This window comes from Lepidochelys olivacea (assembly GCF_965140295.1).
Source record: "Lepidochelys olivacea isolate rLepOli2 genome assembly, chromosome: 27".
Classification (NCBI taxonomy): Eukaryota; Metazoa; Chordata; order Testudines; family Cheloniidae; genus Lepidochelys; species Lepidochelys olivacea.
In genome coordinates this window covers 5,136,113-5,159,874 of record NC_140437.1, presented here as the reverse complement: position 1 = coordinate 5,159,874, position 23,762 = coordinate 5,136,113, and the positions used below count along the sequence as shown (strand labels likewise).

The 23,762-nt window shown below is 55.6% G+C and overlaps 3 protein-coding genes across 7 annotated transcripts in view; 1 reads left to right on the top strand and 2 right to left on the bottom strand.

Moving 5' to 3' along the window:
• Positions 1-7,701, top strand: part of NMT1 (N-myristoyltransferase 1) — a 38,372-nt gene extending 30,671 nt beyond the window's left edge. Inside the window, exons 9-13 of the mRNA XM_084615684.1 lie at positions 416-524; positions 2,110-2,280; positions 2,717-2,884; positions 3,441-3,578; positions 7,369-7,701. Coding sequence (XP_084471810.1) covers positions 416-524; positions 2,110-2,280; positions 2,717-2,884; positions 3,441-3,578; positions 7,369-7,389 — 607 coding nt within the window. The 3' untranslated portion in view covers positions 7,390-7,701. The remainder of the gene's footprint in view (positions 1-415; positions 525-2,109; positions 2,281-2,716; positions 2,885-3,440; positions 3,579-7,368) is intronic.
• DCAKD (dephospho-CoA kinase domain containing) overlaps positions 1-23,762 on the bottom strand; it is a 135,066-nt gene that overhangs the window by 52,596 nt on the left and 58,708 nt on the right. The gene's annotated exons all lie outside the window — the stretch shown is intronic.
• The window catches only part of PLCD3 (phospholipase C delta 3), a 56,569-nt gene continuing 47,094 nt past the window's right edge, over positions 14,288-23,762 (bottom strand). For all 5 annotated transcript variants that reach the window (XM_084616022.1, XM_084616023.1, XM_084616021.1 and 2 more), the window contains exons 10-16: positions 22,598-22,633; positions 21,750-21,909; positions 18,180-18,296; positions 17,236-17,411; positions 16,775-16,907; positions 15,774-15,923; positions 14,288-15,097 (exon numbers count right to left, since the gene is read on the bottom strand). In XM_084616022.1, the coding sequence (XP_084472148.1) occupies positions 15,009-15,097; positions 15,774-15,923; positions 16,775-16,907; positions 17,236-17,411; positions 18,180-18,296; positions 21,750-21,909; positions 22,598-22,633 (861 nt within the window). In that variant the 3' untranslated portion in view covers positions 14,288-15,008. The remainder of the gene's footprint in view (positions 15,098-15,773; positions 15,924-16,774; positions 16,908-17,235; positions 17,412-18,179; positions 18,297-21,749; positions 21,910-22,597; positions 22,634-23,762) is intronic.

Below are 23,762 nucleotides of genomic sequence, written 5' to 3'. Positions count from 1 at the left end.
TGTCCTCAGGTTTCTGTGGGCATCACAGCAAAGGAGGGATTTGAAAGTGGGTGATGAGATAATTTGGGGATGTTTACAGGGAGCTCATCCCAAGCATGAGGGGCAGCATGGGAAAGACTGCAAAGGGACTTGTTTGAAAATTTAGCAAGTGGGCAATAGAGGCTGGCATGTTGGGCCAATCAGAGGCAGGTGTTGACAGTAGTGAATAGGTGGGGTGGGGACAGGCCATGGAGGGTTTGAAAGTGATGACAGATTGATTAGATTGATGTGATGGAGTGGTTTCTGCCTTGCTAATTAGCCTGATGTCTTGTGCTCTTGCTTGCCACCTTCTGGCACTTAAAAGACTTGCATGCTCTTTCCAGCCTTCTCCATCGCGAGCGTCCTGCATGTGTGACCTAGATTTGTGTTTCTGCAGATACTGGCATCGGTCCCTGAATCCTCGGAAACTGATTGAAGTCAAGTTTTCCCACCTGAGCAGGAACATGACTATGCAACGCACCATGAAGCTTTACCGCCTGCCAGAGGTATGTGCTTGTGAATGGAGTAGATGCTGCCTCTCTAGGTTACCTGAAGGGTGCAAACCGCTTACTCCTGAGCTGGCTGTGAAGGGAGGTGAATTGCTGAGGTTCAGACCTCCAAGCTGGTTCTGAGTTCCTCCCTGTTGTGGTCAGTGTGGCAGACAGGTCCCAGACAGCCACCACTAGCTGCCTAGCACGTAGCTCATGCTGCCTGAGTCCCTGCGCTTGTCTTCGAGCGTGTGCAGCTGTGGGCCATGAGTTCTCGCGGACTGTGGCCTGGTGAGTCAGACCACTGCCCTTCGGGGAAGCCAGGTGCACGGGCTTGGCAGCGATTTCAGAGGGGTTTGCTTTAACAATAAGAGGCCGAGCCAATCTGTGCTGTAATCCCCAGCAGTGTGCTGGGGTGGCCACTGCCTGAGTGCAGTTACAGTCAGGAAAATGGCAGTGCCTGCTTGGCTTTGCTGCTCCCTCCAGGGAGTCTGAGTTGCTGTTTTCTGGTCCAGAGCCCCCACAGTTCCCGGGGAGCTCGCAGCCGGCTGGCCTCGCTCCTAAGCAGCTGCTGACTAAAGAATTTTCATCCTTCTTTAAAGAGTATTTAGGATGCCTGTCGCCATAGCCCCCATAGCCCTGGGTCTGGCTAGGCACTGCTGCTCCATGGGGCAGGAATCGGCTCAGACTAGAAACAAACCCCAAAACACCCCAGCCTCCTGCTCTGGTCTCGCCAGACCAGGAGCAGCGAATTCCATTGTGCACTGGAGGGGCGGGAGGCCCAAGGGATGCAGGCTGAGCGTGCGGCCCCCACAGTTCAGAGAACTCACCTTTTGGACGTATAAATGGAGCACGTTGCTCTGGAAGTCACTTAGACCATCGTAAGGAGCCGCTGCTTCCTTGTAGCACCTCCCATCTGGACGGATCCCAGAGCACTTGATGAACTCATAAATGAGCTGTACATCTCCCCCCATGAACCCTGGGCTCAATTGTCCCACTGTGACCACCGGGGGCAGGGCCCTGATTTTGCCTCTTTTGCAGAAGCTGGCACCTCCAGTTCACTTTGGCACCGTGACAGGGTGTGGGCTCAGTGCCAAGCCAGGGAAGCTGCCCCCTACTGGATCAGCAGCCCATTTCCTGCAGCACCTACGTATTCCTTAACGGTCTCCTGCCCAGCCTGGCCCACTTAGCATGTGTGCCAGAATGGGACCAGAGCAGGGGGCACCATGGCTGCAAGCCTGGCATGAATCTGGAGCTCCGACAACACCACGCGTTATTGTAGGTCATGGGTGGCTGGAAGCCTCTTTGCGTGTGACAGACCCCAAAGCATAGGATTCTGGGACCCCTGTGCAGGTGGTCTTCGTAGCTTTCTGCAGGGTGTCAGTTAAAGGGAGCCAGGTGGGCAGGGATCTGAGGATGGGCCAAGGTGTGGGGGTCCTGAGCAGAAAAGAGCAGTGTGGGGATGCCCTGTAGGCAGCTGCTTGTGGGAGGATCCCTCTTTGTTAATAATCGTTAGCAATCCTGGCCCTTTGGGTACTGAGAAAATCTGCTCGAGTCCAGATGCTCTAGAGCTGGCACGGACAGTTTCTCCCCCTCTCTCCAGACTCCGAAGACATCCAGCCTGCGGGCAATGGAGCACAAAGACATCGCTGCTGTGCACAAGCTTCTGACCGAGTACCTGAAGCAGTTCCACCTGACCCCGGTCATGAGTCGTGAGGAGGTGGAGCACTGGTTCTTCCCGCAGGAGAATATCATTGACACCTTCGTGGTGGAGGTGAGCCGGCAGGGCTGGAGACGGTCACCCGGGCCCCAGTCACTTTGGAAGGCTCAGCTTGTCCTCTGCCTGCTGAGCGTCTGTAGCTTCCTCCCCTGGCTCGGACGGGGGTCACTGACCCGGGAGCGTGGGAGGGGATGGCTCCCGCCGGCTTCGAAAGGGGGTGGGGGGGAGTGCCAGCGTTGGGCTCCACGGGACGGGCCTCGCGGTGCAGAAGAGGCTGGGTTATTGCAATTGTCGCTGTGCTGCCTTGGCACCAGCCTCAGTGCAGCCCTGAGGCACGGGCCTTGCCCTGTGCCGAGCCTGCGGGCAAGGCAGCCAGCTAGTGGCATGGCCCCTGTTAGCTCCCGAACGGCCTCAGATGGCTCTTGCTTGTTGCTCTGTCCTGTCTCGGCCTCGCTCAGGCCGTACCTATGCTGCTGCCCTTTGCTTTCAGAGCCCCACCGGCGAGGTGACGGACTTCCTGAGCTTCTACACTCTGCCCTCCACCATCATGAACCACCCCACTCACAAGAGCCTGAAAGCCGCATACTCCTTCTACAACGTTCACACCAAGACTCCCCTCCTCGACCTCATGAGCGACGCCCTCATCCTCGCGAAGTCGGTGAGCAGGCGTGGAGCCCCTTCGCCCAGGGAGCACCAGGGCTCGGCAGAGAGCTGCCAGGGCGGGGGGAGGCTTGAGACCTGTGACCCCAGCCCCTGAGGAGGCTGACTGTAGCCACCTCCTCACCAGCTGCATGCTGCAGGTTGGCCCTTGAGATCTGGGGGGAGCCGCAGACGTGGGCCCCACCCACCTTTAAAAGAAAGCGTGAATGATGACACCTTGTTGTTTTATGGCTGTGAGGAGCGTGTGCTTTGCCCACCCTGGTCTCCCAGAACGACACTGGCCTGACGGCCACGAAGCCAGACCCCCTGTATTATCCAGAGGACACCAAAAGCAGGGGCAGCAGCTGAGCAGGTTTCTCTCAATGGCCCCCATCCCCTAGAGAGGGGGAGTCAATCTAGGGCCTCTCCCCTGGGGCGATCAGCTAAAGGCCACATGGCCAGTTGGGAGGCTTGCAGGACGGGCAGTGCCTGGAGGTCAAGGAGGACAGCACAACTGCAGAGGCTGGCCCTGGGGAAGGCTTACTGATGACCTCGCTCCCCTTTTACCTGTGCAGAGGGGGTTTGATGTGTTCAATGCACTGGATCTCATGGAAAACAAAACCTTCCTGGAGAAGCTGAAGTTTGGGATTGGGGACGGGAATCTGCAGTATTATCTCTACAATTGGAAATGCCCCAGCATGGGGGCAGAAAAGGTAAGCTCCTTGCTCAGCACAGGGGTCGCCCTGGTGGGGGCTGGCCAGGGGGCTGTGCGGGTAGGTTATCTGGTTTGGTCGCTGGAATGATTTCTGCAAGGCTCTCTCACAGGACACTGGCCAGTGTGGTACCAAGTCAGATCACCAGCCACTGAGCTCCCAGCAACAGCCACTGTGCGATGCTTTAGCAGAAGGCAGAACCGCTTGTAACGCACTTGTCAAGGGGAATGCCAGGGATGTCTTCCTGAGCCAGCCCGGTCAGCTCCTGCCTGGGCTGGGCTGGGCTGAGCAGCAGCCTTTGTACCCCTGGGAATTAGCGCCTGGACGTACCACAGGCTTTGCTGGGCCCTCCAAAGCTGTTTGCCTGTGTGGGGAGGGTTTCCTTGGGCTGAGTCGCTACCCTGCTACCAAGGGCCAGGCAACTAGAAGCACTAGCCCAAGGGCTCATTAAAAGCCGTCTGTCTGGCAGCCTCCACCAGAGCCCTGGCGGCAGCTGGCTACACCACCTGTGTCTTAGCAAAGCCACCTTTCTGTCCCCTTGGAGCACAGACTGAGGTAGGAGCCCCTGCGCCTTAATGGTTTGGGTACTGACTCCTCTGTCACCACAGGGAAACCGAGGCAGGGCAGTTGTGCCCTGCCCATCTGTAAATTAGAGCTAGGACACAAGGCTGGGGAGAGTTGGTGTTGAAAAGCGCTTTGCAGGTGCAGAGCGTGAGGGCTAAGCCCCTGCCTAGCCATCGGGAGCCTTCCTTTGAGGGTGCCTTGGGAACGAGGCAGCATCTGGCAGAAGGTTTGTCCTGTGTAGGGCAGCATGCGGGAATGGGCAGGATACCCAGCACTGCACCTGTGAGTGCCGCACATCTGCCCTCTCTCGGGCCTTTACAACAAGTCCGGTAGTGAAATGCCGATTGACTGACCCCATGGTGCCTGCTGGACACTGCCCGTGTAAGGAGCACGCGCCCGTGAGAGTCCAGTGCATGTCCTACCTAGTCTGAGTCACCGGGCTCTGCCCTCGGTAGCTGATTCTGAGCTCCTGATGGGTGGCTTCACGCCTGCCCATTGGGAATTGCCATTCACCAAACCCTGGGCTGTCGGGGCTGGCAGGGGCCTCAGGAGGTTCTAGTCCCACCCCTGGCTCAAAGCAGGATCCACCCCAGCTAACTTCTCCCAGCCAGGGCTTTGTCAAGCCTGACCTCGAAAACCTCCAAGGAAGGAGATTCTACCACCTCCCTAGGTAACCCATTCCAGTGCTTCACCACCCTTCTAGTGAAAAAGTTTTTCCTAATATCCAACCTAATCCTCCCCCACTGCAACTTGAGACCATTACTCCTCGTTCTGTCATCTGCTACCACTGAGAACAGTCTAGATCCATCCTCTTTGGAACCCCCTTTCAGGTAGTTGAAAGCAGCTGTCAAATCCAACCTCATTCTTCTCTTCTGCAGACTAAACAATCCCAGTTCCCTCAGCCTCTCCTCATAAGTCATGTGTTCCAGTCCCCTAATCATTTTTGTTGCCCTCCGCTGGACACTTTCCAATTTCTCCACATCCTTCTTGTAGTGTGGGGCCCAAAACTGGACACAGGACTCCAGATGAGGCCTCACCAGTGTCAAATAGAGGGGAACGATCACGTCCCTCGATCTGCTGGCAATGCCCCTACTTAAACAGCCCAAAATGCCATTGGCCTTCTTGGCAACAAGGGCACACTGTTGACTCATATCCAGCTTCTCGTCCACTGTAACCCCTAGGTCCTTTTCTTCAGAACTGCTGCCGAGCCATTCGGTCCCTAGTCTGTAGTGGTGCATGGGATTCTTCCTTCCTAAGTGCAGGAGTCTGCACTTGTCCTTGTTGAACCTCATCAGATTTCTTTTGGCCCAATCCTCTAATTTGTCTAGGGCCCTCTGTATCCTATCCCTGCCCTCCAGCGTATCTGCCTCTCTTCCCAGGTTAGTGTCATCTGCAAACTTGCTGAGGGTGCAATCCACACCATCCTCCAGATCGTTAATGAAGATATTGAACAAAACCAGCCCCCAGAACCGACCCTTGGGGCACTCCACTTAATACTGGCTTCCAACTAGACATGGAGCCATTGATCGCTACCCGTTGAGCCCGATGATCTAGCCAGCTTTCTATCCACCTTATAGTCCATTCATCCCACCCATACTTCTTTAACTTGCTGGCAAGAATACTGTGGGAGACCATATCAAAAGCTTTGCTAAAGTCAAGGAATAACATGTCCACTGCTTTCCCCTCATCCACAGAGCCAGTTATCTTGTCATAGAAGGCAATTAGATTAGTCAGGCATGACTTGCCCTTGGTGAATCCACTCTGACTGTTCCTCATCACTTTCCTTTCCTCTCCTCTCCATTCCCACACTGGGCTTCCCCTCTCCCAACTAGGAGTGTTCGAGCCCCCCTACAGCTTGGGCAATGGGACCCGGGTATCTTTGCATCTGTACGAGGAGCTGTTTTGTCCTGGAGGTCTTGACCACAGCTTCCCTTCCCTTCGTGCTGTCTTGCCCATTTGTCCACCACTTCCACACCCCAGAGGTGACAGCATTTCAGTGCATGCACCTAGCTTGAAAATTGCCTTGGGATGGAAGTTGCACTAAAATTATAAAATATTCCTGTTATATAGCACTGCGTGTGTTTTCTGGGCTGTGCAGTAGATACGGTATCCAGGCTGGCTGGAGTAACAGGACCTGCCACGCTGGTCCAAAGCACTGGGGTGTCTGCTCTAGTCTTTGGCAGTGGCCAGTCTCTGTTGCTTCAGAGGAAGGTTCACAGAACGCCCCTGGCCAGGTTTGCATTGCTGCTTGTGGCAGTGGGAGAAAATGCCTATGGCAGTTGGGATTATAACTTAATCCGGCCATGGTATTCGGCTTGATGCCCCTTGCAGCCATGAATTCCACAGCAGTTATGTGGGTGCAGAGCCCCAGCAACAGTTAGAACCATATCAAGCTTTTCTCGCTTGCTGAGAATTAGCCTTTACGAAGCAGCCAGTCGGTCACTAACTGGCTCGTTCTGCTCAGCACCGCTTGAGACGGGTGGCACCGGGGGAGCTGTGCTGCTGCGAGTACACAGGAAGGCGCTGAGTACGAACGCCACGGGCCCTGAGCCCAGCTGTGCCCCTTGGCAGCTGAGCAGCTCTGGCCCTTCCCCAGCACCTCCCATCAGCGAATCTGAGCACTTCACAAACCAGAAATGACCTATCACACAACAGCTGGCACCAGGGAACCCCCGAGAGCGGCTGGCTCCTTCTAAAGGGGATCCCCGTGCAGAAAACTGGCTTCTGAACTCAAAGGCACTAACTTAGCCAGGGAAAAACCTGAACATAAATACAAATCACCCCCAAATGCCAGAATCCTGCACTGGCAGGGACCTCTCCAGTGCACAGTGGGGCAGTCCGTGTCACCCCCGTCTTACAGGTGAGTCTCCCAAAGCACAAGGGTAAGTATCTGCCTCAGGTTACGCAGGAACGAGTGGCTAGGCCCCATGGGTCTTGACTCCTAGCCCTATGCTCTTACCACGGGACCACTACTGTGAGGAGGGTGTGCTCTTTCTCCAACACCTTGTTCTTCAGGCCTTTGCCATGGGTTCCCTTGGGCTGTGATGCGTTGTTGGTCTAACGGAGGCTGCGGCTGGACTCCCCCGTGTGGCTCAGATTGCTGCTGAGTTCCAGCAGCCGTGGGGAGCGCTGGAGAACATGTGCCAGGTGTCCAGAGTTGGGGACTGAAACAGAGAGGATCTGTCACGTTAACGCTTCCTAACCTGTTTCCCATTGGCTCTCTCAGGTTGGACTGGTGTTGCAGTAACCAATCCTCGAGAGGAGAGGCGACGTTTCTGAGAAGTTGGGCCAGGAAGCGAAGGTTGCCACTGGCTGTTGGGGTTTCCGTGGAAGCAAGACCCTCCTGCAGAGGAGCAGGGACTTAACCATCACCTGATTTTAATGATTGTGTCACAGGATGCCAGCTGCCACACCCTGGGCAGTGGCATCGGTCTCCTTTGTTTCAATTAATTGCATCCTCGTACAGACGTGATCAAGGGAATGTAACTGCTGCAAACTAGCTCATGATTGGCAAATACTGGAGTTAACGGGTGAATAATAAAAGTATATATTATATATATTTTAAATATCTTTCCTCTTGCAGACTGACCCAGATCACCACTTCCCCAGCTCTGCATGTTGCCTTTTCTCAGCAAGAAGCTGGGTCTAAAATGGGACAGCTGCTTGCCGCCCTGGCCTCTGCAGGTCTGGGTTCAAATCCCATCATGGGTCACAAGCGTGGATGAGTTTGGTGGCTTCATCACCACCAAGGAAACTGCTGATCAGCGCATGCATGCTAGAGACTGGGCCAAGAACAGTGGGGCAGGGTGGAGGGCGCTGCTCTGGGATGACTGGAGGCCCCAGGACTGAGGCTTGTTGGAGGAGTTGCCTGGCTGTCTCCGGGGTTCTCCCCTCGTTTTCCTGAGCTCCAGATTCATTAACAATGTGATGCGGCAGGCTAGGCGTCCATCTGTGTCCTGGACCCTGTGGGTGGCGAAAGTCAAAGGCTGGAGAAGTGACTTCCTGCTGGAAGGCCCAACCATTGAGAGGAGCTGCCATGAGACTGCCTTACTGGCTAGCCCCAACAGAGCTTGCTTCTTCCCAGCCTAGCCCCTGCCTGGTGCCTGGAGCGAAGGATAGGTGGATTGCCCTGCCGGCCTGCCAGGAAGTAAATCCATATTCACAGCTAAGGGCTATCTGTGTCTGATCAAGGCAGACCTGGAGCTTCAGCCTCCCCCGCACCTTTGAGACGTGGTCCCTCTCTGCTGGGTTTGATGAGCTGAACCGACCCTCCCTATGCTCTGGAGAAGTAGCTATTCATGAAGTGCCCCAAGGAACCCAGCTTTTGGACTCACATTGGTGTAAATCCGTAACTGCAGCACTGAGTAAACTGGATGTAGTCACCCAAACTCCTCTCTGCCCCCGGCAGCCCATGTCACGTAGCTGCAATAACCACGCCAGCCAGGTCAGAATCAATTCTCCAACCCCATCACTCTGAAAGGCAGGGGTCTAGTGCACCTTGGCTTGGCTATCTTGGCAGTTCTGGGGTTACCCATTGTTGTACCTTTCGGGGGCTCTGAACGACAGTCCCTTCCATGCTCATTTTTGTTCATGCCTTTTGGTTCATGCCTCTCTCTCTAAATCCCTGGTACACCCACATCTTGAATACTGCGGGCAGATGTGGTTGCCCCATCTCAAAAAAGATATATTGGAATTGGAAAAGGTTCAGAAAAGGGCAACAAAAATTATTAAGGGTATGGAACGGCTGCCATATGAGGAGAGATTAATAAGACTGGGACTTTTCAGCTTGGAAAAGAGATGACTAAGGGGGGATATAATCATGACTGGTGTGGAGAAAGCAAATAAGTGTTGTTTTTTCCTCATAACGCAAGAACTAGGGGTCACCAAATGAAATGAATAGGCAGCAGGTTTAAAACAAACAAAAGGAAGTATTTTTTTCACACAACACACAGTCAACCTGTGGAAATCCTTCCCAGAGGATGTTGTGAAGGTCAAGACTATGACAGGGTTCAAAAAAGAACTAAATAAGTTATTGAGGATGGGCAGGGATGGTGTCCCTAGCCTCTGTTTGCCAGAGTCTGGGAATGGGTGGCAGGGGATGGATCACTTGGTAATTCCCTGTTCTGTTCATTCACCCTGGGGCACCTGGCACTGGCCACTGTTGGACGATAGGACACTGGGCTTGATGGACTTTGGTCCGACCCAGTGTGGCCGTTCTTATGTTCTGGTTTCTAAAGTGTCCCGTGCAATGATCGGAACATCCCAGCTGATTGTTTCCCCCATTGTCTGTGTAACAGCATCCCTTCTCATAGATTTTTATCTTGGGAAACCACCCCACAGCCCCTCCTTCGTCAGGCTTGCATTGTCTTTTAATGGCACTCTCACTGCCCAGGCAGGGGAATGGACCATGAGAACAATCTGTGGGGGGGAGGGGATTTGCCATCACTGGACATTTTGCTGTAGGTCAGCCAGGAGTTCAGGGAAGTCCTGTGGCCAGTGGATAAGGGGTCAAATGATCACAGTGGTCCCTTAGGGCCTTGTAATTATAATCCAAGACCAGGCCACCCCTTCGCTACTGCTGTTGGCAAAAGCTGTTTCTAATTGTGTGACGAGCCTCGCTGGGGGAAGTGTTTCTGCCTGACAATGAGAGAAGCGTGTAAGCTCCCACAAGGAAATCTACACAGAGCTTGGAGGGCACTTCCTACAGGGAACCAGCCCAAGGTTGCTTGGAAATCTCTGACCCAGCTTGGTGCACAGTCCGGCGGTTGGTGGAAGAGACCCCATGTTTAGCGACCCATTGGTTTTTCACATCCTTGTTGCAGTATAAACTGCAATGCCCTGTCGGTGGAATGGGACCACCACAGAAACAAACTGACCAGGAGCAAAGGCCTCAGCCAGTTCCTGATGTACAGGCCAATGCATGCATGAAAACCCTCAAGCCAAGACACCCACTGGCCAGTCTGCAAGGCAGGCAGAGAGCCCCACACTGTTCACCAAGCCAGAGGAACAACCAGCAGTGTGCTCTGATGGGAAGGTCCTGCCCTGGTCTGTGTGGTGGGCACATTCCTAAGGCCTGCACTGCTGACTCGGTGTGACAGGCTATGGAAGGGCACGTCCCCGTTCCAAGCAGGAAAACCCAGATGCAATGAGCCTTTTTCTCTGCATCCTGCTCCAGGCAGGGTGGGGAATATTTGCTTTGGTGGGCCTGGAATTCATGGGGCCCTGGAGCAGCAGCAGCAGGTGATGGGCTGCAACATCGGTGCCACCCAACCAATGGCTACGCCTAGAACTTCTGTGGCAGGACTTCCTCAGCATTTCTTTGAAATCCAGCTGTGGCCAGCTCCTCTCTAGCCGTGGATTCTGGTCACTCCTCTGCTGCCTGCTGAGATGGTTTGCTGCTGCTGTGGCCAGAAGGAGATTTAAACTTCTCCCCAAAGACGTTTCCAAAGCACCATGTATAGCTGGCTCTCGGTGCCAACGCATCGTCGCGCTCGGCCCCTGGCTGTGCTCCTGACATAATAGCTGCCTGGCACGTCTTGATGGACAGAAGTGACAACCCCCATTGCATGGAGCCAGCCCACCCCCCAGCCCTGCTGCTTCCTGGGGAGGGGGCTGCTGCAGTTCCCTGCTGCTCCTGCAATGAGAACAGGGGGGTCTCAGGCGTGGGCCCAGATTCTCTGCTACCGGAAGCTGCTGGAGAAGCTGTGGGGCAGCCATAGTACGATGTCAGCTGCGGGCAATAGGGGGTGCAGCTGCCACGTAACATCTGAGTAGGACTGCTGCAGGAACAGGGGTCGCTTTGGATTTCGGAACTGAAGCTGCATCCAAGGAACAACCCATCTCTCCAGCAGAGGGCGCTCAGAGCCACGTGTATTCTTCAAGTGCTTGCGCATATCGATCCCAGTTAGGGCCGTGTGCAGAGTCGCCGGAAGGTTTTTCCCCTAGCAGTGCCTGTGGGGTCGGCTGTGGAGCCCCTTGGAGTCACGCCTTCCTGGTGCTGCATATAGGGCCCTGCCGACCTGCCGCCTCTCCAGGTCCTTACCGCCAGTGACGGTCGCCGGAACGCTCCCTCTCTCGCTTGTTGAGTGATCCCCTAGTAGCTTTCGCTTGAAATTTTTGTAAATAGTTGAGATGTTTGTTACAGTTTAGACAGTAAGTTTTAGTGGTTATTGGGGGTTCTTCTCCACGTTTTTTCCTTTCCCTTCCCCAGGGCCGGGCCAGGCCTCGGTCCCAGGGGTTCAAACCATGTGGGGTCTGCCAAAAACTGATGCCCAAAGGCCACCCACACACAGCCTGTCCTAAGTGCCCGGGTGAGTTCCACCAAACAGACAGGTGCAAGATCTGCAGGAGTTTTCGTCCCCGCACGGAGAGGGAAAGGGGCCATAGATTAAAGCTGTTGGAGGCAACCCTGCAACCGCAATCAGAGTCGAGCCCTGGGGATCCAGCACCGGGCTCCTGTGTGTCAGTCTGCAGTGCACCAGCTTCAATGAGGGAGGCTGCACCACCAAGGAAGGACTCTGGGACTAGAGACCCTCGGCACCGGCATTCCCCAGCACCGAAAACAGCACCACACACTGAGTCTCGGCACTGCTCCCAGTCACCAGTGCCTCGTGAGACGCACAGGAAGACTGATGGGGCACTCCCCCTCTCGAGCGCCAGAGCATGAGACAGCTGAGGGAGTGCAACCCGGGCCGGCTCACTCCTCTCCAGCAGTACAACAAGCGGGCCCGTCGAGTCCGGGGCTGGTGGAAGAGGGATGGGAGGAGGACCTGGACCTTCCTTCTACCCCAGAGACTTTCAAGGCGGCCTTATAGCCCTGATTGACCCGCATTCACCAGTGCCCACTTCTTAAGGTTTGTAGACGGGGTTACTCACTACCAATTCGCGGTCCTCCCATTCGGCCTATCATCGGCACCTCGGGTGTTCACCAAATGTATGTCAGTCGTGGCCACCTTCCTGCGGAAAACACATGTCTAGGTATTCCCTTACCTCGACAGCTGGCTAGTGAAGGGCTGGTCCAGGACACAAGTGGATCAACAGGTCACCCAGATAAGATCCACCTTAATGAATCTGTAAACTCAGGGGTTGTACCGTATGACTGGAGAATTGCTAACATAATTCCTGTTTTTAAGAAAGGGGAAAAAAAAGTGATCTGGGTAACTACAGGCCTGTTAGTTTGACATCTGTAGTATGCAAGGTCTTGGAAAAAATTTTGAAGGAGAAAGTAGTTAAGGACATTGAGGTCAATGGTAAATGGGACAAAATACAACCTGGTTTTACAACAGGTAGATCGTGTCAAACCACCCTGATCTCTTTCTTTGAGAAAGTAACAGATTTTTTAGACAAAGGAAATGCAGTGGATCTAATTTACCTTGATTTCAGTAAGGCGTTTGATACTGTGCCACATGGGGAATTATTAAATTGGAAAAGATGGGGATCAATATGAATATTGAAAGGTGGATAAGGAATTGGTTAACAGGGAGACTACAGCGGGTCCTGCTGAAAGATGAACTGTCAGGCTCGAGGGAGGTTACCAGTGGAGTTCCTCAGGGATCGGTTTTGGGACCAATCTTTTTATTACTGACCTCAGCACAAAAAGTGGGAGTGTGCTAATAAAGTTTGCGGATGATACAAAGCTGGGAGGTATTGCCAATTCAGAGAAGGACAGGGATATCATACAGGAGGATCTGGATGACCTTGTAAACTGGAGTAATAGTAATAGGATGAAATTTAATAGTGAGAAGTGTAAGGTCATACATTTAGGGATTAATAACAAGAATTTAGTTATAAGCTGGGGACGCATCAATTAGAAGTAACGGAGGAGGAGAAGGACTTTGGAGTATTGGTTGATCATAGGATGACTACAAGCCGCCAATGTGATATGGCTGTGAAAAAAGCTAATGAGGTCTTGGGATGCATCAGGAGAGGTATTTCCAGTAGAGATAAGGAGGTGTTAGTACCGTTATACAAGGCACTGGTGAGACCTCGTCTGGAATACTGTGTGCAGTTCTGGACTCCCATGTTTAAGAAGGATGAATTCAAACTGGAACAGGTACAGAGAAGGGCTACTAGGATGATCCGAGGAATGGAAAACTTGTCTTATGAGACTCAAGGAGCTTGGCTTGTTTAGCCTAACCAAAAGAAGGTTGAGGGGAGATATGATTGCTCTCTTATAAATATATCAGGGGGCTAAATACCGGTCTTTTACCCGAAGCCTCATGCCAACAGCTGTGAGCAGAGGCTCCACGCCCTGGATGTTCGCCAGGCCTTGGCTTTTTATATTGAATGGATAAAATTGTTCCGCAAGTCGAACCAGCTGTTTGTCACAGTGGCGGACAGGCTGAAGGGTCTCCTGGTGTCCTCCCAGAAGAATATCCTCTTGGATCACATCCTGTATCTGGTCAGAATACATCCCCCGTGGTGCTCCACCGTCCTGGGGCTGTAGTGCATTCTGGGAGATGGAGTACAGCTGGTGAAAGAAGCCCATAGAGGGGGCAAGAGGCAGCTGAAGTACCCTAGCCCGGTGCCCTAACAATAGAACTGGGGCGTTGAATGCCTTTTTTAAAACAGAAGCTGGAAGGTTTCCCCAGAGGCAGGTACTTTTCATGAAAAATTTAGTTTAGACAAAACCTAACTTTCCATCAGTTCCAGGGGCTGTCCCTGCCCTCGGCTGCCAGTCATGGTCATACAGCTCGCAGATTTCCACACATCATGTCCCACCGAAGCCCCCTGGCCCTACAGCCAGCTGTTACTCATGGCACAGAGGGGTAACAAGCCCCAGGAGGAGATGGGTCAGTGGCTCTGCTCAGGCCCTGGCTACTGCAAAATGTTTGTTCTTACTGTGCTTCCAGCTCCTGGCAAGTGGATGGCTTCTACGCAATCGCTGCTGTGAATTTTGCTTGTATAATGAGTTTTAATGATTAAACTGAGCTGGCTCCACCGCTTTCTAAACCTCTGTGAGCTCCCCATTGCCCCGAGGGCTCAGGCTCCCAGCTCCTGGTAGCTATTGCTCATGTACACCCGTAGATATAAGAAGGGCTTTGCCAAAGCCAGGCCCTGCCCCAAGTTGCTTCGCAGCCTAACTGACCCTTTGCTGGGGGCGTCCCAGGCCAGAGAGACAGAGACGGCAGGCGCCGCAGGAGGGGTCTGGTAAAATAAACTTTTTATTATCGTTTTACAATATATTACACCGATTGGAACAGGCCCTAGGCTCCAGGGCCTGTCTCCCAGAATCCACCCAGGCTGCCGTGCTTACAGCCAAGCAGAAGGCTCCTTCAGATACAAGCGTCTCAGCTCAGTATGAAGAGAGGCTACTAAAGGGTTAACGGGAAAGTGTGCGTGTGTGTTTCCATCCGTCCCCTACCTCCCCCCATCAGCGTGTGCCTGTGTGATGCATGGGGGCCTGGGCAGCGTGTAGCCCACAGCTAAATAAATGCCAACGCTAGCTAGAAAAAACACACCACCCGCCTGCTTTACCACTGAGCCTGCCATGGGGCTGCGCTAACAGGCTCCCGGCCGCTTCAGGTCCCTTCCTCCGGCCTCTTTCCAGCAGCGCGCTGGGGATGGGCGCAGCCCGCGGCCCCGGGGAGGAGGCAGGTGCAGAGGCTGGAGTCCTGGAGGAATTTAGCCCTCCCCAGGTTACTTTAGGGGGGTGGGAACCAAACCAGTCTCTGCAGCAGCTACGCCCTGGGCAGACAGAGCAGAGGCCTCACCTCCCCCCGCAGCCCAGCCCCCGGGTGTAGGTCTGGCTGGGCTGGGCCTCCACGCACCCAGCCGAGGAGGGTCACGTTGAACCGGCTCCTCCTGGGTCCTGCCACAGCCGCCTGGGTGCTGATCTCGCCGCCGCTGATCCTCGGCTGTGTGCGCTCACATCTTCTTGGATTTAATGTGCACAAAGAGAGTGGCCGGTGCCAGGGCCGCCCCGTCCCTGGAGCACAGGTGGATGTGACGATACCCTGGGAACAGAGGGAGGGAGCAGGTGAGGTAGTGAAGCAACCAGGCCCTGGCCCTTTGGCCCCCCCAGCCAGCGTTCGGAGCATAGCTTTGTGCAGCATTGTTGCAGTCCGCTAAGGAAGCTGGTCATCTGCTATTGAAATGCAGCCACCTCTGGGGTGGAGCAGGGCACAGCCGCGCTGCCCAGTGAGAGTAGGAAGGAATACTGTTGCCCTGGCTGGCACTGCAGGGCAGGGGTGTGGGCAGGCTTCCCTCCCAGCGATGCAAAGAAGAGTGGGGGAAAGGCAGGTTGGGTCCCCCACTCTGGCCTGAAGGAGGGTGGCTAGCCCCAAAGGAAGCCAGCCACACACCCTCTGCTCTGGTCTCCCTCGCAGCTTCTGGAGAGGGGATTGTGTGGTCCATGGAGCTGTAGGACACAGAGCCTGATGGCGCCAGGCCTGCAGCAGGAGTCGCTCAGCTCTGGGCCAGCCGGACTGACGCCACAGGGTGAGCCCTGCTGAGCTGCGGGGTACCCTCCATTTCCCTAAGCATCCCCCAAACCTACTTCCATGGCCCCTTGCTGCAGCTCCCACACCCCCCATGCAGGGGGCCTCTGGCCAGTGCTGCCCCTTGGTTGGCAGAAGAGGCACCGCTGGCTCTCTGCCCCGTGGGCCTGGCCAGCCCCTGCCAGGCACCCACCTTCCCTCAGGCTGGTGAAGGGCAGGGTGAACTGCCCCACGAAGTCATTGCAGGAGGTGGTGTCATAATCTTCCACCACGAAGCGCACCAGGGCCAGCTCCGGCACCCACAGCTGGAAGCTCAGGGTCTCCTCCCAGCGTGGATTGAACCCTGCAGGGGTGGAGAATGGACAGGGTCACAGACTGGGGCCAGCTGCCCCTGCCCCCCCCAACCCAGGAGGGTCAGGCAGGAGGTGGCCCACAACTGCTCTGGCCCCTTCGCGCGGCGAGCTCACACGCCCCTGAGCTAACAGGCTGCTCCTGGGTTCCAGCAGCAGCGGGATCCACGTCGCGCTCTGCAGGGCCTCAGGTTCGGTCTCTGCAGACTCCCTGCCCACCAGCAGCAAGGATCCCCCCGCCCCCCCCTTGATAATTACAGAATAACCCTGTAAAGGGGGGGGTGCCCTCAGCCCCCTGGGTGATTTACACCCTGAAGCAGGAGGATTTCCAGCCCTTCTCTCCTCCTCGCTAGCTGCTCTTCTCAGATAAATGTCCAGGCCTCTCTGGAATCCTGCCTGTCTTGTGGTAGGGAGTCCCACCGGCTAACCAGGAATGATTTTCATTTCTCAGGGGCATGATCTCCAGCTCATTAACCTGCCTGTCACTGTGGGGCAGATTCTCTCTCTCAACCTGCAGGGGGCACTGTGGACTCCAGCATGAACCCAGGGTCATTAGCAGACTCCGGCACTCCTGGATTCTGCTTCAGGGAGTGGTTCTGTCAGCCCGGCTGACCCAGGGGAGGCCAAGGGGCCCGACTCCCCTCCTGCCCAGGGCATTCCACAGAGCTCCTCGGGGTGCTGACAAGAGCGCCCCCTGCTGAACCCTGCTCTGCTGCCTGCAGCATTCCAGCTGTCCCGGCAGGTCTCCCAGCCAGTGGCAGACCGGGTCTCCTCTGCTTAGCTTGGCCAGGCCCCAGCCCCAAAATCACATGGTGCCATGGGGTGGGGTCTGTGGCCCACTCACCATTGTTGAGCTTGTACTCGGTCTGTTTACTGCTGCAGTCGGCTCGGACGCCGTGGATCTCCACGCGCACGAAGGGGTCCACGATGGAGCTCTTCTTGTTGTTCAGCTTGGGGAGCTGCTGGGCTGTGATCACCTGCGGGGAGGCGGGGTTAGAGCGGGGGAGGGGACTGGCCACGATGTGGGGCATGGTCCCCTCACTGGATGCACCATCACCCTCCCTGGGGAAGCTGGAACAGGGGCAGCAGCAAAGCTGGCCTAGGCCTGGGGGAGGGGAACAGGCTGGGCAGGGCCCGGGCCCCCGGCATTCGCAGCTCTGAGCCCCTCCCCTGGCACACGCTCCTCGCACACACTAGCCATGTGGCATGGGCACCTACACACCCCTGCTGCACACCCATCTGGCACAGCCCCACTGACCAGGCACCCCCGCTCCTCACACCCACACATGCCCCATCCCGCTGCACCTTGACCAGCAGCAGGGTGGCTCTGTGGCCAGGCCCCCGCCCGCTCTCGGGGTCAAAGGAGGTCTGGCGGCTCCGCAGGAAGCTGGGTTTGAGCACGTAGCCACAGCGCCCGTTCACCAGGAACCGCCCGTGGTTCAGATCCATCTCGCAGCCGGGGGTCTGGAAGTTGAGAGCCACTTCAAAATGAAACACAGAGAGCAGGCGGGTTTATACAGGCAGGGTCCAGGGGAGCTGCGTACACAGGTGGGGGCTGCCGGTGCCAGGGCAGGGCAGGGTCCAGGGGAGCCGCGTATAAGGGTGGCATCTGGAGATACCAGGGCAGAGTCTGGGGGAGCTGGTGTACATGGGTGGGGTCTGGAGGTGCCAGGGGAGGGGGAGGGGGAATCTGTCAGTCTCCCCGCGTGGGACAAACAGCCTGTCACCGCCTGGCTTTCGTGAGGGGCGGCTGCTGCGGCTCACGGCAGGGCCCTATGTCGGTGCCCCAGGCCCAGGCTCCATGCCCCATGCCCAGCAGCTCTCCCGTGAGTCCCCCTGGGCTGGAGGGCTGGGTCTGCAGCCACAGCACACAGGCAACGGGAGGGTGACATGGAGCAGGACCCTTGTCCTGGGCTGCAGACAGATTCGGCACCTCGGGAGGCCAGTCACAGGGCCATGCCCTGGCTGGGCCCTCGGGGACACTGGCCAGGAAGGATCCATGAGAACCAGCAGGTGGTGCCATTCCTGGGAATAGTGATCAGACTCCCTGGAGCCTGGATCTGAATATTCCCCCCTCACTGTCGAGGGCATCAGCCTGGTGCCCCATGCAGCCCCCACTCCAGTAACCATCACTATGGCCTTTCTGGGCCCCTCCCCTCTCTGCACAGCACAAAGGAGTCCAATATCATTATTATCAATATCATAGATGGGGAAACTGAGGCACAGAGGGGAGTGGGCCCCCTTCTCACCTAGCTGGCAGCCGGCATTCCACATCTCCTGGGGGTTGTAGTTTGAAGAGTTCATCTTCAGCCCCAAGGGGTAGATGCGGCTCAGCTGTCGGGTGTTGTACCGGACCAGGCCATTTCCTGCAGGAGGGGAAAGCAGCTGCCTGTTAGCAGGGCTGGGAGTGCAGGTCAGCTCCTCCCTGGGCCACCAGAGCCAGGCATAGCGAGGCCGTATCGCCCAGCTGGGGCTGCTGGCCAGGGCAAGTGACCAGTGATCTTGGGAGCCCAACAGGAGACACCTAATAGTACCTGAGATTGTGCAGCTCAGAGCAGGAACTCCTTGGGGCAGGGACCATCTGGGCCCTATGTCTGGGCCTGGGGGAGTTGCACTGTATGTAAGGGAGCAGTATGACTGCTCAGAGCTCCGCTATGAAACTGCAGAAAACCCTGAGAGTCTCTGAATTAAGTTTAGAAGTGTGTGCAACAAGGGTGACGTCGTGGTGGAAGTCTGCTAGAGACCACCAGACCAGGGGGATGAGGTGGACGAGGATTTCTTTCGACAACTAACGGAAGTTACTAGATCGCAGGCCCTGGTTCTCTTAAGGGACTTCAATCACCCTGATGTCTGCTGGGAGAGCAATACAGCGATGCACAGACAATCCAGGAAGTTTTTGGAAAGTGTAGGGGACAATTTCCTGGTGCAAGTGCTGAAGGAACCAGCTAGGAGCAGAGCTCTTCTTGACCTGCTGCTCACAAACCGGGAAGAATTAGCAGGGGAAGCAAAAGTGGATGAACCTGGCAGGCAGTGACCATGAGATGGTCGAGTTCAGGATCCTGACACAGGGAAGAAAGGAGAGCAGCAGAATACGGACCGTGGACTTCAGAAAAGCAGCCTTTGACTCCCTCAGGGAACTGATGGGCAGGATCCCCTGGGAGAATAACATGAGGGGGAAAGGAGTCCAGGAGAGCTGGCTGTATTTTAAAGAATCCTTATTGAGGTTACAGGGACAAACCATTCCAATGTGTAGAAAGAATAGTAAATATGGCAGACAACCAGCTTGGCTTAACAGTGAAATCCTTGCTGATCTTAAACACAAAAAGGAAGCTTACAAGTGGAAGATTGGGCAAATGACCAGGGAGGAGATAATGCTCAGGCATGCAGGAGTGAAATCAGGAAGGCCAAATCACAATTGGAGTTGCAGCTAGCAAGGGATGTTAAGAGTAACAAGAAGGGTTTCTTCAGGTATGTTAGCAACAAGAAGAAAGTCAAGGAAAGTGTGGGCCCCTTCCTGAATGAAGGAGGCAACCTTGTGAGAGGGGATGTGGAAAAAGCGAATGTACTCAATGCTTTTTTTGCCTCTGTCTTCACGAACAAGGTCAGCTCCCAGACTGCTGCACTGGGCAGCACAGCATGGGGAGAAAGAAGTGGTTCAGGACTATTTAGAAAAGCTGGACGAGCACAAGTCCATGGGGCCGGATGCACTGCATCTGAGGGTGCTAAAGGAGTTGGCGGATGTGATTGCAGAGCCATTGGCCATTATCTTTGAAAACTCATGGCGATCGGGGGAGGTCCCGGAAGACTGGAAAAAGGCTAATGTAGTGCCCATCTTTAAAAAAGGGAAGAAGGAGGATCCTGGGAACTACAGGCCAGTCAGCCTCACCTCAGTCCCTGGAAAAATCATGGAGCAGGTCCTTAAGGAATCAATTCTGAAGCACTTTGAGGAGAGGAAAGTGATCAGGAACAGTCAGCATGGATTCACCAAGGGCAAGTCATGCCTGACTAACCTGATTGCTTTCCATGACGAGATAACTGGCTCTGTGGATGAGGGGAAAGCAGTGGACGTGTTGTTCCTTGACTTTAGCAAAGCTTTTGACATTGTCTCCCATAGTATTCTTGCCAGCAAGTTAAGGAAGTATGGGCTGGATGAATGGACTATAAGGTGGATAGAAACCTGGCTAGATTGTCGGGCTCAACGGGTAGTGATCAATGGCTCCATGTCTACTTGGCAGCCGGTATCAAGCGGCATGCCCCAAAGGTCGGTCCTAGGGGCTGGTTTTGTTCAATATCTTCATAAATGATCTGGAGGATAGTGTGGATTGCACCCTCAGCAAATTTGCAGATGACACTAAACTGGGAGGAGTGGTAGATACGCTGGAGGGTAGAGATAGGGTCCAGGGGGCCCTAGACAAATTAGAGGATTGGGCCAAAAGAAATCTGATGAGGTTCAACAAGGACAAGTGCAGAGTCCTGCACTTAGGACGGAAGAATCCCATGCACCGCTACAGACTAGGGACCGAATAGCTAGGCAGCAGTTCTGCGGAAAAGGACCTAGGGGTGACAGTGGACGAGAAGCTGGATATGAGTCAGCAGTGTGCCCTTGTTGCCAAGAAGGCCAATGGCATTTTGGGATGTATAAGTAGGGGCATAGCCAGCAGATCAAGGGACGTGATCATTCCCCTTTATTTGACATTGGTGAGGCCTCATCTGGAGTCCTGTGTCCAGTTTTGGGCCCCACACTACAAGAAGGATGTGGACAAATTGGAAAGTGTCCAGCGGAGGGCAACAAAAATGATTAGGGGGCTGGAACACATGACTTATGAGGAGAGGCTGAGGGAACTGGGATTGTTTAGTCTGCGGAAGAGAAGAATGAGGGGGGATTTGATAGCTGCTTTCAACTACCTGAAGGGGGTTCCAAAGAGGATGGAGCTTGGCTGTTCTCAATGGTAGCAGATGACAGAACAAGGAGTAATGGTCTCAAGTTGCAGTGGGGGAGGTTTAGATTGGATATTAGGAAAAACTTTTTCACTGGAATGCGTTACCTAGGGAGATGGTGGAATCTCCTTGCTTAGAGGTTTTTAAGGCCCAGCTTGACAAAGCCCTGGCTGGGATGATTTAATTGGGGATGGGTCCTGCTTTTGAGCAGGGGGTTGGACTAGATGACCTCCTGAGGTCCCTTCCAACCCTGATAGTCTATGATTCTATGATTCTATGAGTGCTACCACAACAAAGATGCTACTTAACAATCAGAGGGTCCAGCTTTCAGGAACTGCTGAGCCCAAGCCCTCCGGCAGCGTCCCAAACTCACTAGCCCTTTCAGAACATCTCAACTGCTAGCTGCAGGGTCACCTCCCCCTTCCCCAGCGCAGCTCAGAGCAGAGGGATGAAAAGCATCCAAGGAAGAGGAGAGCCCCCCAAGTCACGCCCAGCAGGGAACCAAGCCCCACCGCAGCAGGTTGGCTCCATGCTCAGACAGCAGGAAGTCTGCTGGGTCCCGTGGGTCCCTGGCCTGCCTGACCCCAGCTCACCGCAACCAGAGCCAGTCTAACCCAGCTTCCTCCAATCTAGTCCCTGATCTTTTATTTCGGCTCAATGCAATCCCACCCCATCTAATGCACTGGATCCCAGTCTGATCCAGGCCAGCCCTGCCCCATGGAGCCCAGCCTGACCCCAGTGTGACCCAGTGCTCTGCAGCCCAGCCCAGCTGCCCTGGGGCCCAATCCTGCCATCCCCACTGAGGCCCAGCACCCACCGGCTGGTTGGAGTCGCACTAAGACCTGAAGAACCCAGTCTGTCTGCCCCTCCCCCAACCTTACCTGACTCCTTGATGAGCTTCCTGGCCTTCCTCTCGCTGAAGGAGGACATCTGGCAGGCCTGCTTGCTCCTGAGTGCGTGCTCCAGGCTCTGGAAGGGGACGGCCTGGCAGTACACCACCAGGTCGGAGAGCTCCTGGGAGATCTGCGCAGTGTCCTTCGCCTGCCGGGGAGCACACGCAGCGGTGGGGTCACTGCCCCGGGAGTGCAGCGCGGCTCCCCCAGAACGTCCACCCGTCAGCGCTCAGCTGGGACCTTTCAGCACCTTGGTGGGGGCGGGGGGTACTTGCTTCGCTGAGCCCGCTACTGTGTCCTGAACTTGCCCAGGGGGCAAGGGCTGGTGCTACACCCCCCACCCAACATCCCACTGCTGTGACAGGCCCCAGCCCTGCAGGTGCTGGGCACCCCAACTTCCATCAACATCCAAGTGAGCGCAGGGTGCTGAGCACCTCCCAGGCCAGGGCCCTCCAAGAGAAACCCCAGTGAGCACCAAGAGTGGCCTTCGTGCCAGGCGATAGGCACAGAGCCCTGCTCTCATCCACAGGGCCCTGGGACCCATGGCAGCCGCCCGAAGAGGACTGGGGCCCATGAGGGGTGAGCCTCCTGGGGGAGGAGGAGGCAGGAGGGGCTCACCTAGGAGTCAGCAGCCCTCAGTCAACCACCCGGCCAGGACAGCAACAGAGCACCAGCCCTAGGACTCGCCAACCTCCACCCCAGCCTAGGCCCAGGGGGCAGCCCCATACAGACATGCAGTGGGGTGCAAGAGGGGATGGAGTCAGTCCTACAGTCACACACAGAGACGGTACGTCCCCCCCAGCTCCGCCTAGACTCCACCTGATGGAAGCACTCACCTGGAGTGGCCTGATCTCCTGCAGCAAATGGGACGACTGGAAGAGAACAGAAAGCGTCGTATCAGGAGTTGGGGGAGCAGAAACCCGCGGTCTCAGGCCCTGCCCAAGGTGGTGGGATGGGAATGCTGCACACTTGGCCTCTGCCCTCACAGCCACTAGTCACCGGCCCCGGGATTCCCTCCACCAACTCTGGCCCCGCCGAGTCCATGGCCCCCGCCCAACAACTGACCCGGCTCCATGAGCTCTCTTCTCCCCAGCCAGCCTGCATCGCAGCCCCCACCTTTACAGACCCTCTCCAGACCCCGCACCCCTGCGGTGCAAACCTGGCAGCTAAGCACAGTGCTCAGCAGTGGGACAGGGAGCAACAGACTGCAGAGGAACCAGCAGGAGAGGTTCACATCAGGACTGTAAAGTGTGGCCTGGCCAGGCCACTAACCCCCTGAACTGGAAAACGCCATGGCACCTTTAATGGCCCTACGTGGCTAGCACCATGTAGACAGCAGCGCAGCGCCCCCGAGCACTTGCCCAAGGCATTGTCCCAGCGGGGTCTCTGCGGGAAAAGCCCCCCGCACCAGCACTTCCTGGGAATGTGGATTCAGCCCAAAGCCACAGAACAAACGTGACTGGCTTTGCTTCCTGCAAACAGCAGATCCTACCATCAGCAGGGGAAAGCAGACCCCTCTCCCTGCAGGGACGGGAAGGTTGCTCCTTCGCCCCTACGAGGGCTTTACAGAGAATAGGGCGTTGGATCCTGCGCCAGCCCAGGCAAGACGGGCACAGGAGGCTATTCCAGAGCAGCTGCTCATGCCCAGAGCTGGCCAGAAGGGACTGATCTGGGACAGGGCAGCCGTGCAGCCCCCGATGCTCAGAACAGTTCACAGCCACTCCGGCTCGTCCATCCTGAGGAGAGCCAGGCTGGAAATTTCCACCAGAGTGAATTTCCAACAGAAAATCCCCTTTCCGCAAAACTGCAATTTTCCACAGGAAAAATTTCCATTTTGCCAAAAAAAAAAAAAATCCCGCCCCCACCCCCTCCATCAGCAAAATAGAAATGTGGCTCTGCTCTGCCCGCCAGATGGCATGTCTCAATTTCACCTTCTCCCTGCAAAAAATGAAATTGACAAGAGCCAGCCAGGCGAGCTGCCAGGGGCTCTGTGCCCAGCTC